This window comes from Melopsittacus undulatus, chromosome 4 (genome assembly GCF_012275295.1).
Source record: "Melopsittacus undulatus isolate bMelUnd1 chromosome 4, bMelUnd1.mat.Z, whole genome shotgun sequence".
NCBI classification, from domain to species: Eukaryota; Metazoa; Chordata; class Aves; order Psittaciformes; family Psittaculidae; genus Melopsittacus; species Melopsittacus undulatus.
In genome coordinates, this window is record NC_047530.1 from 1,107,808 (window position 1) to 1,121,129 (window position 13,322).

At 55.6% G+C, this 13,322-nt stretch overlaps 2 protein-coding genes across 2 annotated transcripts in view; one reads left to right on the plus strand and one right to left on the minus strand.

Moving 5' to 3' along the window:
• RMDN3 (regulator of microtubule dynamics 3) overlaps positions 1 to 3,012 on the minus strand; it is a 30,064-nt gene extending 27,052 nt beyond the window's left edge. Inside the window, exons 1-2 of the mRNA XM_034061525.1 lie at positions 2,838 to 3,012; positions 151 to 346 (exon numbers count right to left, since the gene is read on the minus strand). Coding sequence (XP_033917416.1) covers positions 151 to 346; positions 2,838 to 3,000 — 359 coding nt within the window. The 5' untranslated portion in view covers positions 3,001 to 3,012. The remainder of the gene's footprint in view (positions 1 to 150; positions 347 to 2,837) is intronic.
• Positions 3,013 to 6,809: 3,797 nt separating this feature from the next.
• GCHFR (GTP cyclohydrolase I feedback regulator) lies at positions 6,810 to 13,004 on the plus strand. Its single transcript, XM_034061606.1, has 3 exons — positions 6,810 to 6,845; positions 8,448 to 8,542; positions 12,553 to 13,004. The coding sequence occupies exons 1-3, from the start codon at positions 6,810 to 6,812 to the stop codon at positions 12,674 to 12,676; spliced, it is 255 nt and encodes an 84-aa protein (XP_033917497.1). The 3' UTR covers positions 12,677 to 13,004.
• Positions 13,005 to 13,322: the final 318 nt, after the last annotated feature.

Below are 13,322 nucleotides of genomic sequence, written 5' to 3' on the forward strand. Positions count from 1 at the left end.
CTGGATGTCAAGACATCATCCCAATGGAAACCAGAAAGACACTTTCCCCACCTCTAGCTTTTAGAGTTCCCATACTCAGGGCTGTTCTGCCATGCTATGGAGTAAACCTGTGCATGAGCAGAGGAAGCCAGCACGGGGCAGGGTCCATACCTGACCTCACAGACGATGTCCGCAGCCAGGCTCTGCAGGCTGTTCCGTAGCTCCTCCACCTCCTTCCTCAGCTCAGACAGGTTCCTCACCACGAAGTCAAGCTGCTCCAGCACATCCAGCAGCTCCTCGTGGCCTGGGAGAGGTCTGTGCACAGCACCATCACCTGCCTCCACAGGAGTCAGTGCTCTGGTCATGGCTGAAAGGACACAGGAGGAGAAGCTCAGCACAGGGGAAAGGAAAGGGGTTTCCCATGGGAAGTGTTAGCACATTTTGTCCTCAGGAGGTGGGTGACGAGGCCTCTGATGTCAAGCATTGCTGCCTGACCTGACCTTTGGGGTTCTTCAACTGCTTTGCAGCTCCCATCCCTGACACCAGCCTCTATCTGCACTGAAAAGATCTGCAATGGCAACGAGGGGTGAACAAAGCTCTTGTAACTGCACCCCCACAAAAGTCCCCTTGTAGAAGACCACCAAAACCCAGTGAGCATCACACAGAGTCTGCAGATGGAGGAACTACCTTTGGGTTGCTTTATTTTAAGTCCTGACTGCAAAATTCCCCCCTGAATTCCTGTTCTGCACACCTAACATCACAGTGAAACACACACTGTGCTTTCCTCCCAACCACAATGAACCCAGGAGGCCACAAGTCAGGAAGCAACCAGCCTGCCAGGTACTGGGACAATGGAGAAGGAGAATGGAAGCTAACTTGGGCCAAAAACCCTTACTCTTAAACCAAACAACTCAATTCTTATTCAAGGAACCCAAAGAGTAGACATCACTCCAGAGAGATGTTTAGCCATTAAGATATTGCACTGCCTGCTTTTGAGTGGCTGGAAACCACATCAGCCTTAAACCTTCATGCAGAGCACGAGCAACCAGCCTGGCAGAATGGATTCACCTCTGGGGATTCTAAATATGTTTTCTTGAAAGCTCATAAATATTATAGGTAAATATAGAATCATTAGGGTTGGAAAGGACCTCAAGATCATCCAGTTCCAACCCCTGCCATGGGCAGGGACACCTCACACTAAACCATGGCACCCAAGGCTTCATCCAACCTGGCCTTGAACACTGCCAGGGATGGAGCATTCACAACCTCCCTGGGCAACCCATTCCAGTGCCTCAGCACCCTCACAGCAAAGAATTTCTTCCTTAGATCCAGTCTAAACCTCTGCTGTTTCAGTTTGAACCCGTTACCCCTTGTCCTGTCACTACAGTCCCTAATGAAGAGTCCATCCCCAGCATCCCCATAGCCCCCTTCAGATATTACCAGATAAGTCAATTGTTTAAGAAGGAACACTCTTTTTATATCAATAGTGAAAAAAAACCCTAGAATGCCTCTCAAAGAGCAGCCAGATGTGCAGACAGATGTTTATCCTCCAGAACACCCTGTGTTAATGCATCCGACCCCAGAGATAAACCCCCAGACCCTCTGAAGTCACCTTCACAAGGTTCTGACCTTTCCCCTGCTCTTCCTTCCCCATCTCAGGACACGTTTGTTGCTGCTTTCCCACTAAGGGGTGCACAGAACCTCTCCCCACCACCCACCCTGCATGGGCAGGAGTTGTCTGTGCTCCTGTTCTCCCATCAGCAGAGCTCAATTAATGCTCTGGTCCTCCCAGTTCTACTCAGGTGAAGCCCAACAGCACAAACTGATTCCTCCTAAGACGTGTGCTCAACAGCCAGGCCCAATGTTCACTGCAGCCACAGCTCCAGCCCATCAACGCTGTAGGAGTCTATCTGCTCTCCTGTGTGCCTCACCCTACAAGTGTTGCAGCAGGAAAGCATTAAAGGATGAGTACCTAAAAGCTGTTGTGTGGGATCACAGGTTAAAACACGGTGCACCAACTAATCCTGCCCTAACCTGCAGCAAAGCCAAACTTCAGACACTCTCCAGGAAGGATTTTCAAAGAGAAGTTACTCCTAAAAGTAAAGTCATTTTAAACCCATCCCACGTTGTTAAAGGGGAACACTGATGCGTGTGCCTCAGAATGGTTTGGGTTCAAAGGAACCTTAAGATAACCCAGTCCCATCCCCTGCCATGAGCAGGGACCCCTTCCACTGGAGCAGCTGCTCCAATCCCTATGTCCAACCTGGCCTTGAGCACTGCCAGGGATGGGGCAGCCCCAGCTCCTCTGTTCCTGCTCAGTGCTGGTGCCAGCAGCCCCAGTTCAGAGCCTGAGCAGATTGAGCAGAGCCAGCCCCAGGTCCCACTCCTGCAGGTAAATGAATCCAGTGCAGTTCATGCGGCTGCTTTATGCACTTCCAAACCTGGCAGGGGGTGAGAGGAGTTAAAGCCTTAGAGCTTAAAGCCACGTTGGGAAACCCCTTCAAGCTCATCCAGTCCAACCATCCCCAGCCCTGCCCAGGCCACCCCTAACCCATGGCACTGAGGGGGGTGAACCCTTGCAGGGCCGGTGCCTGCAGCCCTGCCCTGGGCAGCCTGTTCCAATGCTGAGCACCCTGTGGGGCAGGAATTGTTCCTCAGCTCCATCTAAACCTGCCCTGGTGCAGCTTGAGGCTGTTTCCTCTTGTCCCATCCCTTGTTCCTTGGGAGCAGAGCTCAGCCCCTCCTGGCTCCATCCTCCTCTCAGTCACTCCTATGGAGCCATCAGGTCCCCATTGAGCCTTCCCCCCCCGTTCCCATCCGTTACCACAGCCGGTGCCCCCCGGGGCTCCCTCTCGTACCGTGGCTCCTTCGCCCTGCGGCCGCCGCCGGTTCCTCCCGTTGTCCGCTGCGGGTGCTCCATGTCCGGAGCAGGCAGAGCAGGCCCAGCCCGGCCCCGGCCGCCCCCAGTGCCAGTGCCACCCGTCCGGTACCGGTACCGGCAGCAGGCCCCGGCTGCGCCATGGCCGCACTGCACGGCCTCTACCGGCGCGCTGCGGGTGCGTCACCGCCGAGCTGGCCTATAGCGTGCGGCGGCGTCATCAAGCGGCGACGGGGCGGGGCTTGTGTGGCGTCACGTGGTTGCTCGGCTGGGAGCTGGGTTTTACGTGCGGCGACATTGGTGATGCTTACACGTGCTCCTATAGATACAACAGTACCGGTACAGCTACAACAGTACCGGTACAGCTACAACAGTACCGGTACAGCTACAGCAGTACCGGTACAGCTACAGCTACAACAGGACTGGTACAGCTACAGCTACAACAGTACCAGTACAGCTGCAACAGTACCAGTACAGCTACAGCAGTACCGGTACAGCTACAGCTACAACAGTACCAGTACAGCTGCAGCTACAGCAGTACCGGTACAGCTACAGCTACAACAGTACCAGTACAGCTACAGCAGTACCGGTACAGCTACAGCTACAACAGTACCGGTACAGCTACAGCTACAACAGTACCAGTACAGCTACAGCAGTACCGGTACAGCTACAGCTACAACAGTACCAGTACAGCTGCAGCTACAGCAGTACCGGTACAGCTACAGCTACAACAGTACCAGTACAGCTACAACAGTACCAGTACAGCTGCAACAGTACAGGTACACTACAACAGTACCAGTACAGCTACAACAGTACCGGTACAGCTACAGCGGCAACAGTACCGGTACAGCTACAACAGTACCGGTACAGCTACAGCTACAACGGTACCGGTACAGCTACAACAGTACCGGTACAGCTACAACAGTACCGGTACAGCTACAGCTACAACAGTACCAGTACAGCTACAACAGTACCGGTACAGCTGCAACACTACCGGTACAGCTACAGCTACAACAGTACCAGTACAGCTACAACAGTACCGGTACAGATGCAACAGTACCGGTACAGCTACAACAGTACCGGTACAGATGCAACAGTACCGGTACAGCTACAGCAGTAACGCTACAGCTATGGCAGTACCAGTACATCTGCAGTTACAACAGTACCGGTACATCTACAGCTACAATGGTACCGGCACATCTGCAGCTATGGCAGTACCTGTACAACTACAGCTACAGCAGTAATGGTACATCTGCAGCTACAACAGTACTGGTACATTTGCAACAGTAGCTGTACATCTACATCTACAACAGTACCTGTGCGTACCCTACAGCGGGGCCTGAACCTACAGCTACAGCACCACCTGCTCCTGCAATTGTACCTGTACCTGCACCCTACAGCTCCACCTTCACTTATCCCTACAGCAATACCTACACCTGCAGCTGAACCCATACTTGTACCTGCACCCCCAGCTGAATCTGTACTGCATCTGCACCTGTATCTACATGTACACCTGTACCTACAGCTGCATGTGCACCTGTACCTGCACCTCTATCTGCTTTTACACCTGTCTATGCTTCTCTGTACACCTACAGCTGCACCTAAACCTGCACGTACACCTGCACCTGAGCTTGTGCCTCCCCTGAACCTCCACCTCCACTTGCATCTGCTCCCCTGTCCACACACCCACCACAGCCTCAATAACCCCCACAGCACCACCACCACCCTATAGAGCCGCTACAGCCCCAGCAACCAACACGGCTGTCACTGCACCGTGGTTGTGCCTGGCGCTGAAACCGTGGGGTGTTCTGGTGGTACCAGGAGAAACACCCCAACTGCTGTTGGCTCCTCACCTGCCTTCACTTTACAGCCTCTGCCCATCCCTTCCAACTGACAAGCGGCAGCCACAGGGGCACAGTGACGGTGACAGACACCCGATGGGGTGTGGAACAGCCACAGACTGTACTTGTGCTCCTGGCTGGGGTGCACAGCCCGGCAGCATCCTGCTCCTGCGGATATTAAAGATGGTATCTGACAGCCGCAGTCGGGCTGTTGCTGCCTAATGAAACTCATCAGAATGATGAAAAACCAGGAGTTTTTCTCTTTCCCTTTAACCTGTTTGTACCAGCAGAAAAGAGCCACATACTGGGATGGGGAGGGGGGGTAGAAGGGGCAGAAACCCCCATTGGTTGTGACGCTCCCATGGTATTTGATGCTGTTTTGCCCCAAAACATGTCAGAGGCAGAATGAAGCTCTTCAAACCCCACTTGCCTCTCCTAAGGCTGGGATCAGGGTGATGGTTTCTTCAGAGCCAAATAACCTTCTGCTTTCTTCTATCCCAGTTACTGGCAGTGATCCCAAGCAGCAGCTCTCCCGGTCCCTGTTTCCGGCTGTAGCCTGCTTGGAGCCAGCGCTGAAGGGCAGTAACTCACTTTGGGATGATGGATGGTACCATTGGGATGCTCTGCTCTGTGCTTTACACTGCCGCAGGGCTCCAGCTGCATCCCACATCCCGGAATCTCACTGGGAAATTCAATACTGATGTTCTGTGGCAGCTTCTGCTTCCATCTCCGCTCTCATCTCCCCCCTTCCCAAGATGGAGCAGGAGTTGGGCACACTACCCATTGGTGAGCATCATTTATGGACATAGCAAAGGCTCTGGATTCTGTATCCGTGGCCTCTTCTGCAGCACTGGGATTCGCAGTGAGGCTGCCCAGGGGGATTCAAAGGGGTTGTGGATGTTGGGATCGTGTTGAAATCCATCACAACCCAGGACTGGTTGAAATCCATCACAACCCAGGTGAACTGCACACGAGGTGACGTTTCCTGTGCATGGATCAGTCAACATCAGGTTCAGGGGTTGCACCAGGAGCCAAACGTGGGTTTACACTGGAAAACAAGAGCTACGAGTAAATAGTTGGGCTGTTCTGGCAGCAGGGACTGGGGAAAACCCTCCTTAGGATGGAAATGATCCAAATGAGCTGATATTTAACCCATGGCACAAGGTATCCCTCTCAGCTCATAATGAATACATGGGGTATCTGGGGCACGTTGGAGGCAGACGATGCCATCAGCCTGTGTTGGTTGTATCCTTGATCACACCAAACCCAACAGACAAGTTCACAACAACATTAATAGCAGTGGTGAGTTAGGTCTGGCTTTGTCTGAGTGTCTCCTTTAGCCCAGGAGCCAAACTGTCCATTTGCTCCCTGCTGGAGTTAATCAGTAACTGGGGAGCACTGAGAGCCTGGCCCTGGTCCATCATCTCCCAGCCCTCACGTCCATCTCCATCACTTCCCAATCCTTTATCTCCCTGTTATTCAATTCCCAGTCCTCCATCTCCACGTCCATTATTTCTCTGTTCACTGCCTTCTGGTCCTTTGTCTCCCTGTCCACCCTTTCCTGCTCATCACCTTGTCCATCACCTTCTTGTCCATCATCTCCTGCCCTCCATCTCCCTGTCAGTGTCTCCCAGTCCATTATCCTGTGATCCACCACCTTCTTGTCCATCATCCCCTGCCCTCCATCTCCCTGTCAGTTGTATCCCAGTCCATTATCCTGCGATCCATCACATTCCTGTCCATCACCTCCTGCCCTCCATCTCCCTGCCAGTTGTCTCCCAGTCCATTATCCTGTGATCCATCACCTTCCTGTCCATCACCCCCTGCCCTGTTTCCCTGCCCATCACCTCTTGCCCCATCTCCGTGTCCCTCACCCCCTGCCCATCCCCTCCCTGCCGCTCCCCCCTCCCAGAGCCCTCACCCCCGGGGGGCTCCACACCCGACGGTGCCATAAAGGGGTCCCCAGGTCCCTGGAGCCGTCGGGGGAGGCTCCGCAGAGCCCGGACCCCGCTTTAACCATAGCCGGGGGCGGTGGCTCTGCGGGGCGGGCCGCTGGGGGCGGCCCCGGGCACGGCCCCCGACAGCAGCCGGAGCAGCCGGAGCAGCGGATGATGCCGTACGTCCTCATCAGCACCCAGATCCGCTTGGTGAGTGCGGGCACCGGACGGGACGGGACCGGACGGGGCGGACGCGCTGAGCCCCCGAGAGCAGCGGGGACCGCAGCACCGGGGGGTGATGCCCCGCACATCGGGGACCCCTGTACCCCCATGGCACAGCACATCGGGGACCCCTGTACCCCTTGGCACAGCACATCGGGGACCCCTGTACCCCCATAGCACAGCACATCGGGGACCCCTGTGCCCCCATAGCACAACACATCGGGCTCGTACAGCGCTCCCGGCTCGTTCTGTGAGCGACAGAAAGGCACAAAGGAAGCGTTCCTGCTTGGGGATCGCAGCCGGGATGTCCTGCAGGGCTGCGGGAGCCGATAGGCACCGGGGCTTTCCCTTGATCCCAGCACAAAGGGGAGCTCTGGAAGCTGAACCCGGTGATGTGGTTTTGTGGGAGGAAGGGGGTAATGATGCCAAAAGCAAACGGATCGGATGGTGGGAGCTGGGGAGGGATAGGGGGGAGAGAGGGAAGAGTTTCTGTTACCTCAAAGAGCAGGGACTTGGGTGCGAGGGGGATGCTGCAGCACTGAAGCATCCATTGGCAGCAGCATTTATCTTCATAGGAGTCAATGAAGTGACTACAGAGACAGAAGAAGCATCAGATAGTTGGGAGCCATAAGGGAAGGGTGTGCAGGAGGGTGGCTGGGCCAGCAGAGCTCAGCCTGATCCCCACTGGAGGCTTTGGAAGCTGCGCTTCAGCCGGCACAGCAAATACCCCCAGCAGGGGCTTGGATTGGAGCTGGGGCTGCAAAGAGCACAATGGGGCTCCAGGGGATGGACTGGGCTGCCTTGTCCCGGCAGCACCACATGGCACCTCTGCCAGGGGTTCACAGCCTCTTCCTCTGCTCCAGTGCCTGCTCCAGTGCCTGCTCCAGTGCTCCCAGCAGTGGAATGCGGCTGGGCTTGCACAGCTCCAGAGAGCCATAGGGATGCTGTGAGGGCTGGAGCAGATCCCATAGGAGCCAGGCTGAGAGAGCTGGGCTGGGGCAGCCTGGACAAGAGAAGGGGAGACCCCAGAGCAGCTCCAGTGCCTAAAGGGGCTGCAGGGAACCTGGAGAGGGGCTTGGGACAAGGGATGTAGGGACAGGCCAAGGGGAATGGCTTGAACCTGCCCAAGAGAGGGGAGACTGAGCTGAGCTCTGAGGCAGAAGCTGTTCCCTGGGAGGGTGCTGAGGCGCTGGCACAGGGTGCCCAGAGAAGCTGTGGCTGCCCCATCCCTGGCAGTGCTCAAGGCCAGGTTGGACACAGGGGCTTGGAGCAGCTGCTCCATGGGAAGGGGTTGGAGTTGGAACTGGAGGAGCTTTAAGCTCCCTTCCAACCCAAACCAGGCTGGGGTTCTGTGACAATCCCTATCTGAGGCTGTCACAGGTGGATTTGCTGCTTGTGTCCCTTGTTGCTGTCCCATGGACTTGTCCCAGTGATGTCCCTCTGGGATCCAACCACCCAGGCCCTCTCTGGGGCAGGAATGTGGCCCCAGCCATCCCTGTCCCAGTAAAGCTCTTACCGGAGCTGTGCTTTGGAGCACTGGGGAGCTCCCTCACTCACACATCACCCACCAGCTCTGCTGCTCTCCTGCAGGAGGTCGGCCCCACCATGGTGGGTGATGAGCATTCGGATCCCAACCTGATGAGCTTCCTGGGGGCCACGAAGAGGAACATGCTGGGGAACCACTTGTAAGTCCCCCTCTGCCACGTTCCACACTCCCTGCTCCTTATTATCCCCATGGCACCTCCATGGAACACTGAATCCCAAAGCGATTTGATGCTGATGGGACCCAGATGTGTCCCTGTCCCAAGGAAACGCTGATATCTCATTTACTCCTCTCTTTTCCCTTTCTCTGACCCCATTTCAGGGCATCACCTGAATCCCCCCCCCACATCCTGGGATGCAGGAAGCATCCGCAGGGACCATTCCTGGATAACATCATCTGATCCCTGAAACACAACCGTCCTCAGGCTCATTCCCAGCCCGAGCTGCTCAGAAGCCACCACTGCCCACCCCAGCCTTGCTATGGCCGTGGCCTTTTTGGTGCCAGCCACCAGCCACCCTTACCTGCATCCTAACCCATCCCATCCCTCCCCCAGGGGCTGTTTGGGGTTTCTCCTGCCCCTCAATGGCTCCTGAAGCTTTTCCTCAGGCTGCTGAGCTCAGGGTTGGAGCCACTTCCCATCAGATCCCCCCAGCACTGACCCTTTGGCTGTGTGATCCCAATGGAGCTGGTGCAGGGCCTGGAGCACAAGAGATGGGGAAGGGCTGAGGGAGCTGCAGGGTTGAGATGGAGAAGGCTCAGGGGGGACCTGATGGCTCCATAGGAGTGACTGAGAGGAGGATGGAGCCAGGAGGGGCTGGGCTCTGCTCCCAAGGAACAAGGCTCCTGCTCAGTGTTCCCAGAGCTGGGAATACCCATACAGCTGAGATGGGATCCTGCAATGCTGAAACCCTGAGCAGGGTGGGGGGGGTCAGAGGAACAGGAGACAATAAATAACAGCCAAAGGGCTCTATTAGATAGAACCCTCCCAAAGGCAGCCCCAGGCTCATCCGCTCCCCATGGAAGGGCTCAGGATGGGTTCCTGCCCTGAGCCATCCCCATGCTCCTATTCCCAACCCTGTGTGTGGCCAGAGACTGGGAGCGGCAGCAGGTTCATGCTGCTGCCTGCCCAGGGCTGGGAGGTTGCCAATGGGAGAAGAGAGACATGGGGGGGAAAGAGGATCCGAGAGGGAAGAAGTGATGCTGGAGCCTGGGAGAGGACAGGAACCACTGGGGATGGGCTGGAAAAGAAAGACCAAGACTGAGGAAACGCTTCCAACTGGAATGTGTAGGAGACAGGAGCTGAGATTCCCCTTCGCTCCCTCCTGGTGGCCTGGAGCATCCTGAGCTCCCTCCATCCAGGTTGTGCTGTTCGGGATAACTACAGCATACCCACCACATATCTCCCATTGAGTGTTTGGGCAATAGGAGGGTGGAAACATCAATGCGGCTGGAATGCACCTGCTGCACCACCGACCTACGTGCAGCAGCTCCTACCTCCAGGAACACATTCAAGCAGGACTCACAACCTGCTCCTAACGGGACATTGCGGAGCCCTAACCCGAAACTTAAACCCTAACCCTAAACCTACCCCTAACCCTAACCCTAACACTCACCCTAAACCCTAACCCTAACCCGAACCTTACACCCTAACACTAAACTTACCCCTAACCCTGACCCTAACTCTAACGCTAAACCCTAACCCTAACCCCTAACACAAACCCTAACCCAAACCCTAACCCTAACCATAACCCTAACCCCTAACCCTAACCTTAACCCTAACCCCTAACCTGAACCCTGCCTGCAGCACCCACAGCCTTGACCCTCACCTCGGAGGAGCCGAAGGGGAAGCTCAGGGTGGGGATGAAGCTCCCAAAGGAGAGCTCCCCTCTGATGGGACAGATCCGGTTGTGCAGCTCTGCCCCTACAAGTGGTGCTTGGGCACCCTGAGGGCAGCCGGGCTCTGCCCCAGCCTGCCCAGGGCAGGGATCAGGTACCTGAGCCCCGGATGCTGCAGGGGATGGATCCAGGCACCATCCCCAGCATCCCACAGGACCCCAGGCTGGTTTGGGTTGGAAGGGACCTTAAAGCTCCTCCAGCTCCAACCCCAACCCCTTCCCATGGAGCAGCTGCTCCAAGCCCCTGTGTCCAACCTGGCCTTGAGCACTGCCAGGGATGGGGCAGCCACAGCTTCAACCCATTCCCATGTCCCACCACCCTCATAGGGAGGAACTTCCTTGTATCCCATCCAGCTCTTCCCTCTCCCAGCTGGAAGCCCAAGGTCCTCATCCCATCCCTACATCCCTTGTCCCAAGCCCCTCTCCAGCTTTCCTGCAGCCCCTTTAGGCACTGGAGCTGCTCTCAGGTCTCCCCTTCAGGATCCTTCTCTTGCCCAGCATCTTTTCACCTTCCATACACACACAAAGTCAACCCTCCTGAACCTGGACTGAATTCATCACTCACAGTCTGCTGTGATCAGAAACGTTACTGGTGCTGTTTGATCTTAGATGAAAGGCAGTTACCTCCTTATTCATTACCTGCAACTGGGAGCTGAGGTCTGAAGCACCTACTGGTACTTCAGTGTAGCATGGAGGATGCTCCTGCCCATCAATTCCACTCTGTGGGATCCAGTCTCTGGTGCTGGCACATCTGGAGGGCAGGTGGGCAACATGCTCAAGGATGGTTGAACATCTTGAAGGTCTTTCCCAACCTGGTTGATTCCCTAAGGATGTGCAGGGGCTGAGGTGACTTCTCCCTTCCCTACTGGCATCCAGCTGGGATTAAGGGCCCTACAGATGTTCCAGCTGCTCCATCCCCATTCAGATGGAGATGGAGCACACATGATACTCACCCCGTGCAGTCCTTGTGTCCCTCACTGCTTAAAGCCCTGAGCAGCTCCACTTCCTTCTGCTTTTAGCTCAGTCACCCCATTCCCTAGCTCCTACAGGTACCAACCAACCCAGCCCCGTGCCTGCCTCTGCATAATGGGATGGTATTTACCAGCTGCTCCATGTGAATCTGAAGGGTGTGTGGCAAGGCTGCTGGAGAAAGCACTGGCTTCAAAGGCACTTATAATAATCATCATTATCCCTCCACCACATCTGTAATTACAGCAAAGTACAGCCTGTCCTGAGAGGCCAAAAAGGAAACCTCTCACATTGTGGTGCTATTTCATGCTTTAAAAGGACTCAGCACATCATTGATGTTTTGTCATCTCAGCAGGAGCCACTTCGGGAATGCTTTGGGGTCTTTTTGTGCTGTTCTTGCTATGAAAATTGGTGGAGGGCTTTAGGGTGCCCCAATGAGCTCCCCAGTGATGTTGCAGCCCATCATTATCAGCTTATCTGGCCCAGTGAGTCAGTGAAGAGCTGAATTACCCTGCCCCTTACCCCATCTGCTCGAATCCTGCATCCAGAGATGGTTGGAGGAGCAGGAAGGCTGCCAGGCCCAGCACTGAAGGTCACATTGGCTGTGTCAGCTCTGCTGCTTCTCCCCCATCGCAGCCTGGTGTGTGTCCATGCTCTGCAATCCCAGTTGCTGGATGGGGCAGTCCCAGTGCCCTCAAACCCTCGGGATCAGGCAGAGGGAATGGCAGCTCCTGCTCCCAACAGCCAGGATGAGGATCCCAAGTGCCAGTTCCTCCTTGCTGTGAACTGTAGGGGCTGAGCAGCTCCAGCTCCTCCTATCTGGCAGCTCAGGCTGAGGATTCCTGCTTTCCATAGGCTTGACTGAGGGCACCATTCCTCCCCAGCCCTCAAACTCCAGGCACAGGCCCTCAGAACTACCCAGCTCACCAATACATTCTGACACAGGCAGAACATGGGGGTTTCTTACCCACTTTGCCAAGTTTATCCTCTTTTTCCATGTGAACACTCGTGACCCCTCTCTGGTGCAGTTCCAGCCCCATTAACGGAGCAGCACAAGGCTTTGGTCTCCAAAATACATCTCCATTTACCATGACACTTTGGACATGCTTTCCCTGGGGAAAGCCTGTAACCTTCCCTATGGGGTTACCCCAACACTGCACCATACAGATGATGGGCAACGCAGTCCTACCGTTGGCCATGGGTTTGGTGTTGAGGCAGAGTCTCTTCCCCAATGGAAGTCTCCCCTTTTCCCCTCCCCTGATGTGGTTTCTCCCCATCCCTGTTGCAGCTGGGAGTACTACGTGAACGATGCACCCCGTGTTGTCCTCAACAAGCTGGAGAGCCGTGGTTACCGTGTGGTGAGCATGACCGGCGTGGGGCAGACCCTGGTCTGGTGCCTCCATAAGGACTAATGGGGAAGGCTCTGGCATTGCACCTGGACCGCATCCTGCTGGGGCTCATCTGGCACAGGACCGACAGAGAACGTTCCCCTTCATTCCCTTCTGTCCCAGACTCCAGGCACTCGGCGCAGGGGAGGAGCAGTGACCCAAGGGGACCTTGCTACCCCTGCCCAAGGGGAGGTGAGCCCAGCCCAGTGTAATCAGCCACAGAAGAGCTGGCTCCATCTCTGCATTCAGCTGAATGGCAAATACCATCATCTGTTCACGTTTTAATCATGTCCTCTTCAGCATGCACTGCAGGGAGCTTGATCCAGAGCTGTCTGCACCTGAGGGCTGAGCTGAGGTCAGGGCACGTCTTCTCCCAGGCCATAGATGCAGCCAAACCAGCTCATCCCCAAAACACAAGCAGGAACAGCAGAACCTGCACAGTGCTCCTGAGCATCCCTTCATGGGCAGCAGGGCAGTCTCTGTCCCATGTGGGGCTGTGGTCAGGAGCACCATCAGCCCCAGGAGGCCATTCAAGTGTTACACATCATTCCTGAAACAGCCTTAGAGCAGTGCAGAAAGGTCTCATGAACACTTCAGGTACAGGTCTGTCATGCTAGCAGCAGTGCTGGAGGGTCTGGGACTGCATCAATCCTGCTGAAGGGGTACCACC

What these genes read in the sequence shown, in the direction of transcription:
- GCHFR (XM_034061606.1), top strand. Translation starts at nt 6,810, where the DNA reads ATGCCGTACGTCCTCATCAGCACCCAGATCCGCTTG. An exon ending in TCAGCACCCAGATCCGCTTG is followed by an intron (nt 6,846 to 8,447) that starts GTGAGTGCGGGC and finishes GCTCTCCTGCAG; the next exon opens with GAGGTCGGCCCCACCATGGT. An exon ending in AACATGCTGGGGAACCACTT is followed by an intron (nt 8,543 to 12,552) that starts GTAAGTCCCCCT and finishes TCCCTGTTGCAG; the next exon opens with CTGGGAGTACTACGTGAACG.